At 36.9% G+C, this 19,532-nt stretch overlaps 1 protein-coding gene across 26 annotated transcripts in view; it reads right to left on the bottom strand.

The window, feature by feature from the left end:
• The window catches only part of LOC121655283 (neurexin-1a), a 275,419-nt gene that overhangs the window by 154,338 nt on the left and 101,549 nt on the right, over positions 1–19,532 (bottom strand). For 17 of the 26 annotated variants that reach the window (XM_042009831.1, XM_042009843.1, XM_042009825.1 and 14 more), the window contains 2 exons: positions 3,646–3,947; positions 1,091–1,114 (listed from right to left, as the gene is read on the bottom strand). In XM_042009831.1, coding sequence (XP_041865765.1) covers positions 1,091–1,114; positions 3,646–3,947 — 326 coding nt within the window. The remainder of the gene's footprint in view (positions 1–1,090; positions 1,115–3,645; positions 3,948–19,532) is intronic. The other 9 variants (XM_042009845.1, XM_042009844.1, XM_042009846.1 and 6 more) reach the window with 1 other exon arrangement.

Raw genomic sequence — 19,532 nt, 5'->3', positions numbered from 1 at the left:
GGACACACTATACTGAGACAGCCTATAAATTAGAGCATAACTCCCTGTCTTTAATTTTTTCAATAGCGGACATCCCTGTGTTTATTTATTTGAAAACCCATTTTCATGTCTGTTTTCAGTGTCTTTTTTCTTGTTTTTCTGTCATTATTTTGTCCAGTTTGATTAGTTGAAAGACTATAAGCCTTTTAAAGAAATACTATTCTAGTTAGAGAGTTAGTAAACCAACCACACTACAGTGTTAGTACTGTCTCCACTGCAACTTAAAAGTACTTTAGCAGACACAAAAATGGTGTTAGTAAAATGTTATCTAGGTTAGTTCAACCATTATTCCATATTAGTACATTAAGCAGTTCTACAAAATAAGTCAGAACGTGCCTCTGGGTTAGAGAGGGAGCACATGCTATGTGAAGCACAATCACCTTTAGTTGGGGTATTAGGAAAAGAAAACAACAACATGCATGTATTTGTCTTTTCTTTTTGTTCATGAGAATACAAAAAGAAACATTTCCCTCATTTTATGTCTGGGATATAGAATTAGTATTTTGATTTTTCCACATCAGTGTCAGTTTCATGCAGAAGCTCATGAACACTGCTAAAAACCACAACAAGAGAGAGAAAAAAAGCACCGGAAAAGAAATGACAAACACATCCCAACTGTCACAGTCATGTTACCAAATGGATAGTTTGACATTTGTAACATGTAGGCCAAAAGCATGCCATGCAAGGTGGATGGGGATACAACTGGCTGAGCCAAAGAGCATCAGACCAGCCAGACAGGAGAGCGTCCTCATTATTAACCACAGCTTGATGCAAAAGGCTCGAAATGATGCTCCTAAAGAGGTGGATCAAACAGAATTGGACAGGAAACAAGTGAAATAAAGAGGGTGAAACCAACGAATGAACCCAGAAATAATAATAAAAATAATAAAAAAAAGATTTGAAAAGTAAGCAGAAGTGTACCAACCGCAATTTCCCTTTTTTTTTGTAAATGACGTCTACAGTAAAAAATAAAGAAAGAAAAGAAACACACGGCAAACCCAAACTAAGAAACAATTAGAATGATATCTACCGAACAATGTAGTGTGTTTACCATAGCGTGTCCAATGCCTGAGTGCTTTGTGGAAAAGGGGGGAGAAAGGAAATTAAAAACTGTGAACAGAATAACGATTGTTACTCAAATAATATATGATGGTCAATACTGTTAGTACATTGTTAAAGGGCAAAAACCATACTGGTTAGTAGAATGGCACATTCCATGAATGATGTTAGTTTGTTTCCAAAGCATGTTAGTAACATAGAGAAAAGAGGGCAAAATAAGTTTAACAAGAAAAAAGCAGACTGAGGAAAATAACAAGAATGCTCCAAAAGAGGCGCTAGAGCTTAACCAGTAACTTGCTGAGGGTTTCATGGTGAGGTCTTGCACCGTTTTCTATCAATGCGCAGTAGCAGGACAAAATGTCCTTACCAAAATCCTGACCAAAGGTTGTGAGTGACAGACATCAAATGGTTTATAATAGAGAATACCTAAAGCACATCAGTTGATCCTCTATTAAAAAGTCCTAAGATGAGCACCATATTTTTTTCTTTATCTTTTTTATAGAAATTTGCATTTAGATTTTTTTTTTTTTTTTTTTTTTTCGTTTGTTTGTTTTAAGCTTTCCGTCAATCCAGTGGATAAAACTTTCAGACACTCAAACAATACTTTACCTCCTTTTTGGTCTTATTGATGAACTTTAGGATCACTTTACTGAAAAAACAGAGCAAAGAGGCCCCTGACAAGAAACAAGGAGGATGGCAATTTAGGTCCCCCTGCAGAGCATGTACTCAATATGCTTCGTTTTCCTTCACAATTTGAATGCAGTGAATGTCCACGCTGGCTAAATTCTTTGGTTTGTCAATAATCAATTTGCTGATTGTACAAAAGAAACAGCTTTGGTACTGAGGCGAATATAAATGTTTCCCAGCAAAGGAGCAGGAACAAGTCTAGTGATGAGACAAAGACTATTTTCAAAAAGTGGTAGTAAGACAGTAGTTTAAAAACAATTAGTTTGATACTACAGGGAATTAAACATAACAGCTATCTCATTAAGGCAGGAAAAATCATCTAACAGAACCTCTGACTAGATAAATCCATATATTTTTTGATTAGTCAGAACAGCCAGGTGGCTATTTTACTGTATTCAACTCACATACATGTGATGTATACTCGTCTTCCTATTGGAAAGTGTTCATAAGTTTTGTTAGCTGGGGGCATCTTACAACTAGGCCACACACAGGACATTTGTGTTGTTGTGCTTGGGGTTATATCCCACTGCTAAATAAATTATTTCACCTGGTGCAAATTAGGCCCTCTAGTACTTGAAGAAACCCCACATGCTGCCATAGTTAATAGCCTCAACCTACTTTAGTTTAAAACAACGATTAAGAATCTGATCAGTGTAAAAGCAACATGAAATTTCTACCAACTGACTCAGTTCAGGTGGCTCACATCAGTTGACATAGGGACAGGTAGTGTTGAAAGCCACTGAGAAAGTGTTGATTTGTACGTTAACATGACTTTTGTCTGTACAGATCGAGCACAGGTCCGGCAGACTGGCACTGCGGTCATGCCCAAGGATTCTGTCACAAACAGAGTGACAGCTGCATCCTGACCTCATTTAGTAGATGCTGGCTTGGTACAACTCAGTTGTAGTTTGCTTGCAACACAACAAACATCCAGGAACTGCAGATACAAAAAAATGCCATTTGGCTAACTCTGGTACATTTGCAGTAATGTCTATTAATGTCCCTGTCAAATAAACCAATAAATAATAAATAAATTCTGTGACCACACCAGGCTGATCTGTTCTTTCCCAGACAGACTGAGTGCATATGTGCAAAGCTAAAATAAAGTCTCTGTTTATTATGCTTCTTTCATCTCATGACCCCATGATGAAGATGAAGGAGAGTTCTGTTAATAAAGCTGGACAGTCCTCCAATTTCTTGTAGCACAATCACCTCATCCAGAGGTGAGCTATAAGGCCATAAAAAAAAAAAATGAAAAGCTCACAGATCCTGTCAGAAGTATTGCCTATGTTAAAACTTCAATTACAAAGCAAACAAGCGTAATTCTAGATAAATATTTACTTTATATATAGGTTTACTTCCAGGATGCTCCTTATCTAAGAAGTCTGATTTTAATACTTTTAAATGTAAAAGTACTGTCAAGCTTTGAGATACACTCAAAAAAATTACATCCCTGATTAAATTCGCTCTCAGAGACAGCACAAAAATCGCTACAAGAACGGAAATGTACTTCAGTAACAGTAAAATAAGCCAAAATATTTTTTAAGCAGAATAATACTACAATGATTTAAATAGTCCGATGTTTTTTCTGCTTGAAAGAGGGCTTCTCAGGGTCTTAAAATAACAGTAGCACAATGAACTGGATGTTCCCTAAAAGAAATAAATAAATAAAAAAAGATGTCTAGATGTTCCTGCTCTCTTGTGGTCCTGTTTTAGTCTCCACCAATAACCACCGTGATTCAATTAAGTAATTCAATTACAATGTCTGGAAACAAATTTGATATTATATGATGGTCATGATTTAAGTGCATTTGTTGTAACTGATTTACTGATTCTCTTCATCATCCTCTGTACTGTTACCTGACGTAGATTCCTTGTTACTTTGACATCATGCCAATCATTGTCATTAAATTTCCCATTGACTGGCTCCACAAGAGCTTCAAAGGCTCCAGACCCCAAATTAATGACGAGTGAAACAGCCCCATTTTTCAGTGCCAGGTTGACGTAATCAGCTGATTTGCCCGTGTGCAGCATCAGTCCATTCCTCTGTAGGGTTTTGAATGACAATGTGATTTCATCACTGCTGCTTTGAATCGGGTTCAAGGACAAGTCGTAGCAGAAGAACTCAGATCCTTTGAAGGTTGCGACATACTCTTCTTTTCCTGTGGAGACAAGAGAGAGAAAGTACTGAATTAATTTCAGGGCCTCTTGGGGACCTGTAGAGAAGCTGTTAGCAAAAGATTAATAAATAAATTAAAATAAAAAGGAAAAAAAAAATGTATCAGAACGTTCAACTAATAACAAATGCGCTGAAATAAATTACTGAAGGTAGAGATTCATTCCTTAACATTCCCAACATTCCCAAAGAACCACAGGAATATAAGTCCAGACACAGAATATTTTGTTTCTTCACAGTCACACCAGAGATTATGCAGCATTGAGTAGGAAAGGATGAACAGATGAGCCACATGAAAAAAAAAAAGTTTTAACTGTTTTTCAGCTGATTAAATTTTATTTTTGTTACATTTCTATGATGCTTCATTCCCAAACCTTAGCTTTAGCTATATCAATCTAGATTATACTGTATTTACAGAACCTAAAGTACAGATTGATAATTAAATACTGTTATTTAAATTAGAACTACTGTATGTTAAGATTAGGTTCCATCAGTATGCAGTTGCAGACTAGAGCTTCACATATACCACTCATACATAAGAGAACATGTACATTCTGCATTACAAAGCCATGCAGTCACATTAACATGATCAGTGATGACATAAAAAAAAAAAAAAAAAAAGATTATTAGTATGATTGAAAGTACTGGACAGAAATCTGTACCTGCTCCACAGTCCAATGCAATCTATCAATCTGCTGCACATGGACTCAATCTAAAAATATTAATTCATGCAGATGGGTTTTTAATAAAAAGCTTTCAGAGTTACTGAAATATGACAGACTTGACAAAAACAACCCCCCAAAACACCTTTTAACACGGTTACTGTGATATATAAACAAACCAAAGCAGCAATGATCGTCAGCAAGCAATGAATGTGAACACCCATTAGAGAGCATTTAAAATCAAGTTTAGACAGATAACAAGCCATTAAAGTCACAAGCAGAAAATAACCCACAAATGGACCAAAGCATTCATTATCATGCATTTATTTATGCATGCATTCCAAACAAACAAATAAACATACACTCAAATGAACTGACACGCACTTGCTTAGTGGAGCATCGAGGCTCAGATGCAACAATGTAAGAAATAAAAAGGGGGTTGCTGTCCACAACAATTTGTCACCTCATTGATTTCCCCTTAAAAGGAGCTATAGTGCACCTCTGGGAAAACTACAAAGACCCGTAATTGAAGCTGACTGGATCTGACCACTCTTTGGTCATTCCCTCAGTGTCTGAGACCCTTATAAGTGAAAATGAGAGAACTCGAGCCTCTTTACAAAACCAACCTATCCCAAGGACCAAACAGCAAATAGAGTCAATAGTTTAGGGTCATTCCCATCTCTTTTCACACATCTCTGTGTCTACAAGTCACTGTTTACTCCCTAACTTTGGAAAATGAATTGTGTGTATACAACAGAGGAACAGTTAGGAATTTACAGCATTTGGGCAAATTCAAGAGGAAGTTTCAAGACCGTGGAGTTTTACACCCATACACATAGGATTATCTTTAAACATCTAGTTTCTAGATGATGCATAACGATGTAAAGTAAAACTTAATATGCCAATTTTTGCATCACCAATTTAAACTCACTGGAGAATAAATTTTCTAATAACTAACTCACTAAATATTATCCTAAAGACATAACTGATAATTTTGTAACAATGATGTTGATTCTGGCTAAGCATGCACTTGTTTTTTGTGGCACTTATCCATCAGGCTCTCAGGCATGTCGCACGTCAAATCTAGGTTGCACGCAAGCTTCCCACTGGCCTGAAACAGTAGACAGCTCACAAGCACACAGCTGACTCTTTATCCGTTTATCCATATTGTAGTAGCAGCTGACAAATTTGGGGTTTTCAATGGCTAATGCCAATTGTTTACAAAGCAGAAAACCCAGTGACTAATGTATAATGCATGTAACAGGGTGCAGGTTTTGTTATTTTGCATTTGATAAAACACAATAATTTAACAGCAATAAACAAAAAGCTGAACTTACATTCTGTAAACAGAGCTTCCCACTGAATACAAGAACCCGCACTGCAGCTGTGTATCCATGTTTTGTTTACCTGACTTATTAAACAGCCTACGGCCAGTGGCGTGACATAATTGCCAACTGAGTAATTCATGTATCTCTAATTTGAACCATAAATTACTTATAAGCCCAGACATAGACCTGCTGTAGTCCACTTTGGAGTCCACTTTAACAAAATCTTCAAGATAAAAGCTCAGTGTTTACTGGTGTCATGCAGGATCTGATGTATTTAATGTGTAACAAAAGCAATATAAATTATGACCCTAACTAGAAAACTATTATGGTTTTTATGTTTTCTTTTCACTCATAGTTTTAGCTCTAAAGTCTAATAAAGTGCTACTAAAGTTCCTATAAATATATTTTAAGAATGATACATGTTTATTTTTTTCACACTATACACCACAGCACACAAATTCCTGCAGTCTTCATATTTAGCAATCAACTGTCAGTCAGATATGTCAAGTATTTGCAGGAGAAAAAGCTACTTGATATTATAGAAGTGTACAATTTTCTCATTGTGGCCCCTTGGGTATTCTGGGATGAACTAGTCATCTCTCTAGACTGTCCTACAGTCATCTCTCTGGACTGTCCTACAGTCCACAGTGAATCAAACTACAGCCAACTGCTAGCACCTTAATGCCCTTGAGTCATGACACTGAATGAGAACATGGGTGAAAGCCAGCTCCTTAGTCTTTTTTGTTTCCAGGGAACCGAGGGTAAAAAAAGATATGAAGAGAGTGAAAGTGGAGCTTCTAGTGAAAGACCAGAAATAGGCTTGCAGTAAAAACTTGTCAGGCTATTTTTTTTACATTATTCAACCCAGTTTAAATGACAATAGTTGACACAACATTTTCCACAAAAGATAAAAACTCTCATCAGAAGATAATTCGAATAACATTTGCATTTTTTAAAAGAATAAATGTTTCAATGCTGATTTTGCCAAAATGCCTTTAAAATGACTGCTCTCTTCATTTTAAATAATTGTTAATCACGAGAATCAAACTGCTAGTGCTTTTAGCCTGATTCTCTGTGGTCACGTAACATTTGCGGTTATGGTGCAGAACTAACCACCCGTATTGATGGAAGTAATACAATTATTCACAACTCAAATCAAATTAGTATCACAAAGTAGTCAGAGTAGTACGGTGCTGCATGAAGTCATGTTCGGTATACTTAAGGAACAGCAAAGCCAACATAAATGCCTTTAAAGCACAATTTAACCCTCAATTAACTGAAGCTGAGTTTGTAGAACCCAATTACTCATTTGTTATGAAGCTGCAAGGGGCTGCAAGCTGGAGCACGTCGTACTGTATGTACAACACTGCCAGCATATGACTGAGTGGCCAGGAGGCTCTTCATCAGTCACTTTGCGCTGACACTAATCTGGCATCTGCTACTCTATGGTTGCCTTTTAAATTAGTTTGCACCTGAGAGTGCAAGTTGTCAACATCAGAATCTTTACACATCAGTCTGAAACAGCCTCAGCATGAGAGAAAAAACAAAAACAAAAAAAAAACAAAAAAAAGAAACATAACTGTAATTATACAAATATTTTGCATTTAAATCTGTTCATAATTCATTGAATATATTCCCACACCCACCTTCCACACACCACTCCACAGTTGTCTCCATCTCTTGATAACAAGCTGAGATACAAAAAGACTGTGAAGTTTTTAAAGGTTAAAAGCAAATCTGAGTCCTCTAAAAAGATAAGACACACTTTAAAAGTAGCACATGTGGATTATTTGGGTTTAGCTTTATAAACCCGGACAACAAAGTGTTGTGGAGCGTAACAGTGGGTCTAGTTATGCTTTAATTCAACTGCTGTTTCCTTGTTTGATTGTCAGCTTGTTAAAATAACAGGAAGTTGGTGTTATAAACTCACAAAGCCTTTTGGTTGAAGACATATCAAAGAGTAACGTTCGTTGAGAAAATATTCTGCAAGGAATTTGTCTCAGTATTTGAAACAAAATAAAATATTTCACACTGCCTTCAGCTTGCATCTATGCTTGTTCTTGACAAGAGTTCTGGCTGATTTTTCTGTTATGACGGCAGTAAAAAGAAAATCGCTGTAAAGCAGATTGCTTTTGTTGAGCTTGTTGACCAAACAGCAGTAATAGGAAAGAAAGCCTTAATTAGCTTAGTTAAATATATCCAGGCATTCAACTGACAGAGTCAGCATGTGTGCTTATGTGTGCGCTAACGCAGACTAAGTTCTGTCAGACGCCATACTGTGCTGGCTTAACGTAGTGTCATTTAGATTCACAGTATGAAGGATATCTTGCTGTGCTCAGAGAGAGAGACCCCTCCCCTGGTGTCAGTCTGCAGAAACATTGATCCACAGTAAATTCACTCATAATTGGTTTTGCCACTGAGCTTGTCTTTAAATATGGAAAAAAGGCATCAATTGGGCACTTACTAGAACATGTGTGGCTCATATTAAGAAAACTGAGTGATTTAAGGTGTGCAAATACTTGCACACCTTAAATGTGTTGAACGTGTTGAGAAAAATCTGTGCACTTTTCTCATTAAACGTTTTTTTTTGTGTTTTATAATTTCCTTAAATTATATATCATTAAGCTTTTATGATAATTGTCATGAAGTTTCATTTATTAATTTGCTTTAATATTTCTAGTATTATTCATTTTAATTTCTCAGTTCATCTCATGATTAATGTCTTTAAACACTTAATATTATTTTGGTTTATAACAATAAGCAGTGTTAAAAAAAATGAAAAAATGGCCAGCAGACATGCCCAGGATTTAGATTTCAACTTGATTAAATCTGTGACTGAACTGGTGTTCTAAACCCTTATTATTTAATAAAATAATTTATCTAAGTTATTTACAAGAATATAAATACTCATATAAAAAACAGAATAATATTCTGGTTATTAATACTTTAACAACAGACTTAAATGCATTGTCCTTGTATTGTCAGAGAGTTAGTATTATAAATAAATAAATAAATACAACCTACCTGCCTTCCCTTCCCTCTGTGATTACTTTTAGATTCAAAATCTCTTAACCAAAGCAATAATTTAAGAATAGAAACCCCTTGAAAACATTTTTGTCCCATAATGAGACACTCATATATATATATATATATATATATATATATATATCACTCATATATATATATATATATATATATATATATAGAGAGAGAGAGAGAGAGAGAGAGAGAGAGAGAGAGAGAGAGAGAGACAGCTTAGCAAGGCTCCAACCAAATTGTGGCATTTTGCGACTAAAATATGAAACAGTGCGAGTGAATTTTTCATCTACTCGCACAATGGTGACCAGTACATTTGCCGATATTTTTCTTGTAGTAGTTATAACTAAATTTATTTTGTCAATGACAAACGTCTGCCCCCCTCTTCAGCCCAGTTGTTCACAGTAATGTCCAAATTAGCTGCTGCTTTGCCGTCTCAAACTAACTTCAATACAAGAAAAGGAGACGAACACCAACGAAGAAGACGACAGCCATTGTGTGTGTGAGCGAGGCTGAACGACCACTGTGATTGGCTTATGTGTGGAAAGAGAAGGGTCTTGGAAGAATTTATTATTCCTTAGTCTTAAAAACCTAGCGACTTTGTTGATATATTTAGTGAGTTTTCATACCCTTCTAGCATTTTGTTTTTAAAGCGACTGGCGACAAATCTAGTGCCTTTTACTGGTATTGTTGGAGACTTTTGGAGACTGACGTGAATGAAGGTAGTTTACTCTTCTTAATGAGAAGCAGGTGCTGCGCAGACACCTCCCCCGTCCAAAATCATTAATATGAGGCTTGGTCTTCATGGAGCAGCACACAGCTCCCAGCTGTATTCAGAGCAGACAACGTTCACCTCTGTTTCATGACCAGGCTGAAAATGAAACGTACAAAGCTGCTGCTGGAGGATCCTGTGCTGACTTACCGTCAGACAGTAACGTATATTAATGAAGAGTGTGGAGAAAAATATTTAAAAAGTTATAAGTGTTGTGAAATGTAAAAGACTTCTAACTGAAAAACAAAATACACTTAAAAAAATAAGAAAATATTGACAGAATTATTATTATTTTTTATTCATTCATTCATTCTCTGTACCGCTTGGTCCATTACGGGTCGCGAGTAAGCTGGAGCCTATCCCAGCATTAACAGGTGAGAGGCTATGTTTATTTTATTTTGCTGTTCTATACATTTTTAGGTTGTCTTTTCTGCTTCAACTACAAAGTGAAAATCAAATCAAATCATCAAATCTGATTTGATTTGAAAAGTTCTATGTCTACTTGTTTTGTATTAGTTCGACCAGTAAGATGGATTTTTTTTTTTTTTTTTAATGTTATGTCAACTGCAAAAATGTAAACATTGTAATTTCTGCATTTATTGTTCAAGTATTTATCACTAATACAGTGAAAATCAGAGGAAATTTGAATATTTGCTTTGCAAAGCGATTTCAGTGTGTACCTCTAAATTTTCTGCTTGCACTCCTAAAAGTTTAAGTTAGGGGCCACTGTGCTGCTCGTAGAAAATATTAGTCTGGAGCCCTGACTTAGAGACAGCGTACCTCTATTTAAAATATCTTTTAAAAATACATTTAATCATTCTAGTTACTATAACAAATAGTTCATGCAATTTTTCTTAGGGGGGGAAACTCAAAGCTAAATATTAGTGTGGTACATTTTTCTTTACAGAAAACAGAGGCCTGTTCACAGCAACTGCAGGCTTTAAGCCAGAATGAAGGTCAAAGCAACACCCTGTAATTTATAGCCTCCATCTTTAAACATCTTTACACTTTTTTAAAAACAAAGAGAACATGAGTTGGCACACTAAAGTAAACTACAATTTGAGTTTTGAAAAGTGGTGGAAATCATCTGGTAAAATCAAATTTAGCCAAAACTTATGCAGGCCTTTTGGAGTGTGTCAGCCAGATCAAACACAGTCTGTGTGAATTCACTCTTGTTGGCAGCATCTCAGTCGGCGGTACAGGCAACCCTCCTCTGGGATCAACTCCCACAAAGCCACCTCATCCACAGCTTGGCATTACAGGTTTGATGATACATACACCTGTGCACACACACATCCAGGCATAAAAACAAACATACAACAGATGATGGAAATGATACAGACACATACACTAACAGAGTACCCAGAAAGGCACAAATACAATCTTGTTCTCAATCCTTTTGGCACACAAACTGCATCCAGTTTCTAATAAAAAAAAACTCTCCCAAACTCCCACAGCAAAACCTATAATTTCCCTTGTAGCAGAAAATAAGACAGTTAGAGAAAATTACTTTTTACTTAAAAGTGACACCTTTGCAATAACATCCGCTTCCTTGCATATGATGCCTTTATGGTATTTACACACAATATATGTAAACTCAGCGGTGTCCCTGTGAATTATAACTTTACAAATAAACAGAAAAATTATGATTTACAATACTTATATACTTTAGATGCTCAGAAGTACAAACCTTCTTTAAAAAAAAAGTGGAAAACCTTCTTTAACGGTTCTGGAGATTCTTAAGATCAAATATATGTGGGAGATAAAAATGGGCAAACATTTATTGCTGGCAGGTGAACCATAAAACTAGATGTTTTGGTGCACTTCTCCACCAACAAGGACAATTCTGTCCACAGGGTTTAACAAATAACTCCTCCAGAAGCAGACTCTTGAGGACTTAATGGTGCTGGTGAGAGACGAGGCAGTCAATCTCCTGACTATGTACAGGAGCCTTTTTTTTGCCCATTAGACAGAGTAAAGAAATGGCAAACCTGTCAAAAGTTCTTCAGTTCTTCAAGTTTAGAAACAGCAAGACTAAAAAAATAGAACAATAAAATATGAGAAATATGATAAATGCAAGATGATAAATGCAAGATATGCAGACTGCCAATTGCAATATGAATACACATGCAATCGGGCAAACAAACACTATAGGCCGCACACTTTCAGCCCGTCAGCTGCAATGCTCTCATTTGCTTTTGGCCCATTACAGAATCACAGCAGTAATACAATGAAAAGGGAGACCAACGCTGAATACTAATCTGTAAAGCCCAATTCATTTCTGCAGCTTAAATCCAGAGGATAATAATTTAAGCCCGTAAGACGAAATGGATCAATATCATCATCAAAATAGAAGGGTTTTCATATTAACGTATAGTTACCACCCCATTCACGTGAAAGCCAGGCGACTAAAAAACATGTTTTCAAATGAACCCTTCAACATCAGAGTAATTATGCACTGGCAAAACTAATAAACTGCATGAACAGATGTGTGGTAACATCTACTAGCAGGCCTGAATTGTGTTTTAAAAGCACTGCCAGTGATAAATCTTTGCCTTAACAAGCTTCTCAGTTTAGATGTAACCTTGTCAAGGATTCCAGCAAAGACCAAAAAGTGCACTCTATGAGAGAGCAGCAGAGGTTACTATGTCCACGTTTGATTACAGGAGCAGAGGTAAGAAGACTCTGACTGTTAAGGATTGGCATTTGGCAGATGTCTAATTTAGGCCATATACATAGCGACATTGCTCATGCAAGAGTCAAGTCAAGAGGCGCTGGAGCATGTCATTGCACAGAAATAATTCATGTGCTAATTACATCGCCAGTGTGTCTCAGGATGATTTTTGTACAGAGCTGCTCTTGTCTTCGCTCGCTCTCACCACTGAGATCCACTTTCTGCCTGACACACCATGAATCCTTGATAGCAGAGAGACACTCAGACACATCAGCAAGGAGACTCTTATCGTTATCCTCCGAGTTCATCCCTCATTGCTCCGACAATACACACACCGCCTTTAGCTTGGAGATCCAAAGCTCCAAGATATTCTAGAATGATCTATTTATCACACAAGTGAGAAATTACACTGCTTTTATGTGTCATTAGTTTATTCTTTTGTATTTGTTTAATGTATTAGACTAGTATTTAACATAGTGGAAAGGATGTGGATGCTTGTACAATGGCAAAAGAAAAAGGAAATTGAAATGTTGTTGAAGTCATGGAATAATTATATGTATAACAAAGACTGTGTGCAAATTACAGAATAACCCTGTACGTGTTTATCTCCATCGTGCCTGATAAAAATCAAATTTATTTGCTATGCCAGATATGAAAAAAGTACATGCTATAAATTAATCTACCAAATATTTACTGTTGCATTGCAAATCAGCTACACTTACAGCCCCAATAAACAATTAAATTACTTAATCAGCTTTGGTGAAAAAGTCATTATACTGGTCAGTGATATAACTTTCATTAGGCTGGAGGGGTTCTAGATCAGTACTGGTTAGCCCTTTAAAACAGCAAACAATGATGTGTGAAAGTAAATGATTTGCTACCTTAGAACAACAAATCTAATTTATAGGAGCAGCTATTATGTTTTTCATCAAGATTTTTTAATTTCTTCTTTTCTTCTTCTTCTTCTTATTTTTGTTTATTTATTTATTTATTTTTTTAATTGTGATAGCAAGTGTAACAAGTGTAGGACATGGGGCATTTTACAACCATAAGATTGTTTCATTGTTATAACTCCTATTGCAAAGGTGAAAATCAAGCTGAACAGTCACACCAATTTAACATTTCCTAGTGTCCAAAGAAGATGCTTTTTCTTTTGATCTCTCTTTGGGTGCAACTTCCCAGCATCACATCTTCTTGTTACACACAGAAGGTACTTTTGTTCTTTCAGAAATGAAGTCAACACAATGAGATCAGATTGTTCATTCATGCTTTCCATTGCCTGACACTGGCAAAGTGGCCTGTCTGTCACAAGCAGCTCTTTCAGGAGCAGTGAGATGAACTTGAGATAAATGTACCCTGAATCGAAACCAAATTTTCTCAGCATGTCACCTCCACTCTTCTTTACTAAGACTAAAAAAAGTGAACAAACAACCCTGCAGTTTAAAGGTTCACAGCTCGGTCTGACACTTGTGTTTTTTAATTGTGTTTTGTGATCTGGCTTTTTTAGCACTAAGTGAACAGAGATTTGCCTTTAGACTATGTGTGCGAACTCCCCTGTGGTGGAAGAACACAGTACAGCACACTGAGCAGCAGGACTGCCTGTTCGAAAATGTGCTCCAGTGAGCAAGTCGCTGCAGGACAGTGAAGCTTGACATGCTCCAGTATCACCTCGTCAAGTTGTTGGGGAAGGTCACTATCATCAACATGGATATTTGTTCTTGTTGCTTAAAGAAAATCCATACTTTAATTCCTTTCCTTTACAGGATTTATCTTTCAAATTTATTTGCTTTTGTTATTACGTGCAATCAAATTCATTTAAAACATAACTTAAGCCACTATTCAGTTATATACTTTCTTGGCTAACAACTTTCCTGAACTTCACTTCATACCCTGCAGGCTTGGTTTCAAACTGATGTGGCTGTACACTGAGACATCCAGGTAGGATTTTCCCCAAGACCAAATGCATGCATTTAACAGAATATATCCTAAACTGCATGTTTGAGTGCCAGGACTGTGCTGTACTGAGTGCTATTTGAACAAGAAAAGACGATAAATTCCTTTTGGTATCCCACATAGATCCTCCCAGCTATGAAAAGGATCACACCACAGTATCCATAGCAGTGTAAAGCCAGAGCCACAAGTGTTTGTATTGAGCAAAACACTCCATGGCAGTAAAGCTGAAACACTGGTAAAAGCAGGATGTCTGATGTCACAGGAAAAGCGCTCATACTGTCATCAAACTACCTTAAAGGACAAACACCTGAAGCTGCACTTAAAATAATTGCTACAGTACAATGTTTTTACTTAAAAGGTTATAGGGGACATGGTCCTTTTTCTCTGCTCAGAAGAAAAAGCAAACTGTGCTCCCACAGGCTTTAATAAAACTCAGATAGGTTAGGGGGTAAAAAAAAAAAGAAAGAAATATACTAATTAAGCAGACTTAGAATAAAAAAAAAGTTTTTGTTTGTTTTTTAATCTATTCCTCGCTTTTGGAGTCTGCTTAGTCAAATCATTCTTTTGCTCTAACAACATCGATGCTGCTGTAATTGCTACGGTTTTTCACAGAGGGTTAACTCACATCACCAGCCCTCCTTCCCCTTTCCATCACCTTAGTGATTGCTAATAGCAGCACCCTCTCCCCACCTTTATCTACAAGAGGAGATTGTCCACCAGCAAAGTTGCTGACCTATGGAGAGAAAATTACTCACATTGGGGTGTTACTGTTTCAGCAGCACTATGGCCTCATTGACACTAGACCAAGGTCATTTCATAATGGGTTGTCCAGCTGCCACTCTGCTGTCAACAGGCCTGAGTGATGAAGGAGAGCGTAGCCAGTTATGGTGACAGGAGTCAAGGCTACGGCAGCTTGATAAAGATCTGCCACTATCAGGAGTGAAAACAGCAAAGAAAAAGAGATAGAGAAAAGATGATCCTGCATTTTGCCCCTTGAGCTTTCATAGTGGTGACAAATAGATCTGCTCGGTAGCTTGCGTCTGCATTGCCTTTTTGTTTTCCATTTCATTGCTAGGTACAAGAACCATGATGCCATATAGGAATAAGTGTATGTGATCAGCGATGGGAGTCATCACAGTGTGTTACAGCTTTTTTCTTTGTAAATCCTATCAGTAAAAGGACCTGAAAATTGAGGTTTCACATCTACCTGAGTGACTCATTGAAGAAAGCTGTTAGTTTTATCTGCACATTTCCTATTCTATCATCTCTACTTGTAACACCTTTATTCAGACATGTGCTTAGCCATACTATTTTATAATTAGTAGTAAAGTAACATACGTCATGTTGCAGGGGGGTGCCAGAAACTCTGATGAAAACAAATGCAATCAACACTGAAATCTAACTGTTTGCAGTTCATATGGCTTTCTGCCACAGAGAAAACACACACTTCATACTGATCAGTCATCACATGAATGTTCAAGAGGAATTAAAATGCACAAACATGCGTGTCTGGCCAGACAAGCTACCACAACACAGAAGTTAACAGCACAGACAGAAGGAGTGTACAACTCTTATAATACAATATACGTTTTAATTCTGACACAGGAATAAAAGCCATCCCTTCTTATCATATATATATATATATATATATATATATATATATATATATATATATATATTTTTTTGTGTTATCTAGAATAAAAGCAAACAATTTCCTTAATTTGCATTATTAGAGTTATCGTAAACTATATTGAATTTATCAGTTATTTTGGGAATCAAATCTCTTTGATTGCTCTGAAGCCAAAAAGTCTTATGTTTGTATGTCACAGGAATACTCAGGTCTTTCAGTCTGTGCAGTTTTTTGTATACATGTATGCTTTGCATTTATACAGAAGATACTGCGGACTTAATGGGATTTCCTTGTTTCAGCAGTTTAAAGACAAAGGAATTACTCTGTTCATGCATACACTAATTCCATTTGATTCCTTATGCTGCAGTGAATAAATATACAAAAGCTGACATGAATACAGTGTGCAAAATACGCACTGTACAAACTGCATAAAAAATATGCACATTTGTGTGTGTGATCCCATGCCTCTGCTAACACTTCTCATGAGGAAATGGCTCCATTTCTATAGAACAGAACAATGAAACCCTAGAAATTTACCAATTAATTAAAAGAACAGGGGTGTTTTTTTTTTCCTTTTTTGGTTTTTCTTCTGAAGTGTGCTCTAGAGATTGATGAAACAGCCGGAACAATGGCTCCAGCTTGCTTGTCCCTCTTTTTGCTTCTTTAAGAAATATATATGTGATGCAGAGGGACAGATGATTATAATTATGCTAGCCCCCTTTTTTTAACTGTTACTCCCTTGCTCCACATAAAACAATCACTGTGGTCTACATCTATCATTGTAAGTATTAATCGTATTCCACTTTGCTTCATTTTAACCTTGCTCAGCTGTATCTAAATGCCACACGTATGATCCAAATGATCAAACATACAGAGCAAGTCAGCATTCTGGCAGGGGCAGCAGCACTTTCTGGAGGTTCTTTTTCCAGCACTCTCCATCAGGGCCATGGCTCTGGGTGACTGAGCCTTTTACCTATCTGCAGCATCCAGCCACCTGCCATGGAAATCACGGCTGTTTCCGCCATATGCCTCAATGTTCTGCCAAGCCTCTCTGGTCTGTTCCGCCTTGAGCAAATTTCATTATGGGATGGCTGGGAGCACACGGAACTGCTCATTAAGGCTATCAGCGTGGCACGTCACCGTCTGTAATAGGACGGATGCTGCAGGTTGCATACCTCCAGCGTAGAAAATTGCTTGACAGCTTTAGCAGTTGTATAACTTTTGTTCAGGAATGAGGGTGTGATAACATATGGTCCTCCACTAATACACACAAAAGTAAGGCTAGAATTAGGATTTGTTTGAATAACATGAAAATAAGCTGTCGGTTAGAGCAAATATACAGATGGAAATAACATTTACAATGTAACCAAAGAAAATTTTTAGAAGATAGCCACTAAAATCATAACAAAAGACAAATGACCAAAAAACTTGCTAAGAAAAAAGAAAAACAACTTGTTGCACATTATAGTGCATTCAAGAGTTATGATGCTATTTGCTCATGGTGGCTAATATTAGTTAGCTTAACACCTGAGTGCCGAGTTCTTATCCAATGCCTACAAGCTTCTTGCTCATAAACATTGTGGGATGTACACTCTTCCATTAATGGAATCCCTTTTTGCTTCTCTAATAAATAAATAAATAAACGTATCAGCAGCTGGATGGTGATGTTTGTTTCAGTAGGCTCAATTAAAAGTATTTACATCATGGACATTTTTAAAACCTGCAACATCTAGAACTTCACTTTAAACATGTTGTATGAGGCATGAGTGACAGCTAGCTTAGTCTGGAACAGATCACTGTTAGACCACATCAATTAAAAAATAAAAAGTAACTATCAGTTCTGCTTTGAAACGACCAGTTCCTGACAATATCCTTGTCAATGGTTATCTGAATATTTACAAGTGAGTAATATATCACTTAAAGCATCTGTCATGCAGGTGTACACAAAGAAAAATCAACAAGCATATGAAATTCATTAGATTTATACAGTTCTGTTGGCTGTGTTGTTACAAAAGATGAAGTCCTATACAACAGGATGAGCATCGTATTTCAAGATAAGTGGGCAATGCAGAGACTTTTCAACCTTTGGGACTTAAGGGACTACTATCTACCCTTTCATTACTCTGGATCCAGAATTGTATTCTTCGCTTGGCAAATGGCTGTGATTCCCTATGAAGAATTTCCATCCATCCATCCATCCTTTCTTTTTTTTTTTTGATGGTTGGTACATTTAACTGCCTTGTCATTTCTGTTTAGGAGATTTGACCTGCATTTTGCCCTCAAGTAGGCATGCATCTCTGCAATGATGTTGCACAGAAATCCATCTACTAATGTCCCAGTCACCAATAAAAACTGGTAACAGTACACAGACAGCTGCAGAAATGATTTGATTTAACAACAATTAGCGATATTACTAAAAAGGTTGCCATTCTAATCCGCACATTCTTCATTGACTGTGTTATGCATTAGACAGTGCATATGCTGTTTTGGCTATTGTGGAGTGTGTTTAGCTAAACAGCTAATACCCTCCCTGGCAGACTTCCCTGGTTTTGCTAGCACTCAGTGTGTTTAATAAGATTCACTGAAGACTAAGACATAATTTACTATCATACATAAGCCAGTGTTTAGTAGCCATGAGGCAGTGGCAGTTGCCCGCTAACATGGTCAGCTTATAGCCAGATGGAGATGAGCCACACGGATCAAGCAGAGAGCTCTATTGCTAGAGGTTTCCTGCCAACTAACACCCACCACCCTCTGATGTTTCATAGTCCAAGTACTCTGGGTCTCATTACAATCCTTGAAGAAGAAACGAGTTGACTTTGCTCAGGTAAATTAAAGTTGAAGGGCACAGACATGATTCTGAGCACCAGAACAGTCCTTTGTATTGTTTGCTTACAACTGTTTCTTCCTTGTTATTTTCATGCCAGAAGGACAGTCCGGAGGCCTTTGCAGTGGAGAAGCAGTGCTTAGCATCACTGCGCTTTTACGTGATGTTCACTCAGCCATACTGATGCCATGCACCCAGAGCCATCACAGAGCATTAACCCCTGGCTGCTGTCTGGCACTGTCTCACTGGACTGCAAGTCCAGTCTGTTTCTAGTCATGAAGGTCTGGCTGAGGCAAAGGGAATGCAGGCTCAGATAATAACAAAATAATTTAGAAATGTATGGAAGTGAGAGCAAAAAATGTTAGTAAGCAAAGTAATAGATAATTTTTTCACTAAATGGGCTGGTTGATCCTTTTATATGGAGGGTGCATGTTGACAGTCTCACAAGTAATAAGCCTGCACATCCAAAGTGCACTGGTTATAGAGTACTGTAAACACAAAATAATCATTTTACTGTAAATTTACAGGTTATAAATCAAACCTGGATTATGTCAGTAGAATAGAATAAAATAGAATAGAATAGAATAGAATAGAATAGAATAGAATAGCTTCATTGTCATCATACATAGAGGCATGATGAAAATGTAGGTAGCTGCCTCTGATGGTACCCTTAAATACAATTAATAATA

This window comes from Melanotaenia boesemani, chromosome 16 (assembly GCF_017639745.1).
Source record: "Melanotaenia boesemani isolate fMelBoe1 chromosome 16, fMelBoe1.pri, whole genome shotgun sequence".
NCBI lineage: Eukaryota > Metazoa > Chordata > Actinopteri > Atheriniformes > Melanotaeniidae > Melanotaenia > Melanotaenia boesemani.
This window is presented reverse-complemented; position numbering and strand designations above follow the sequence as displayed.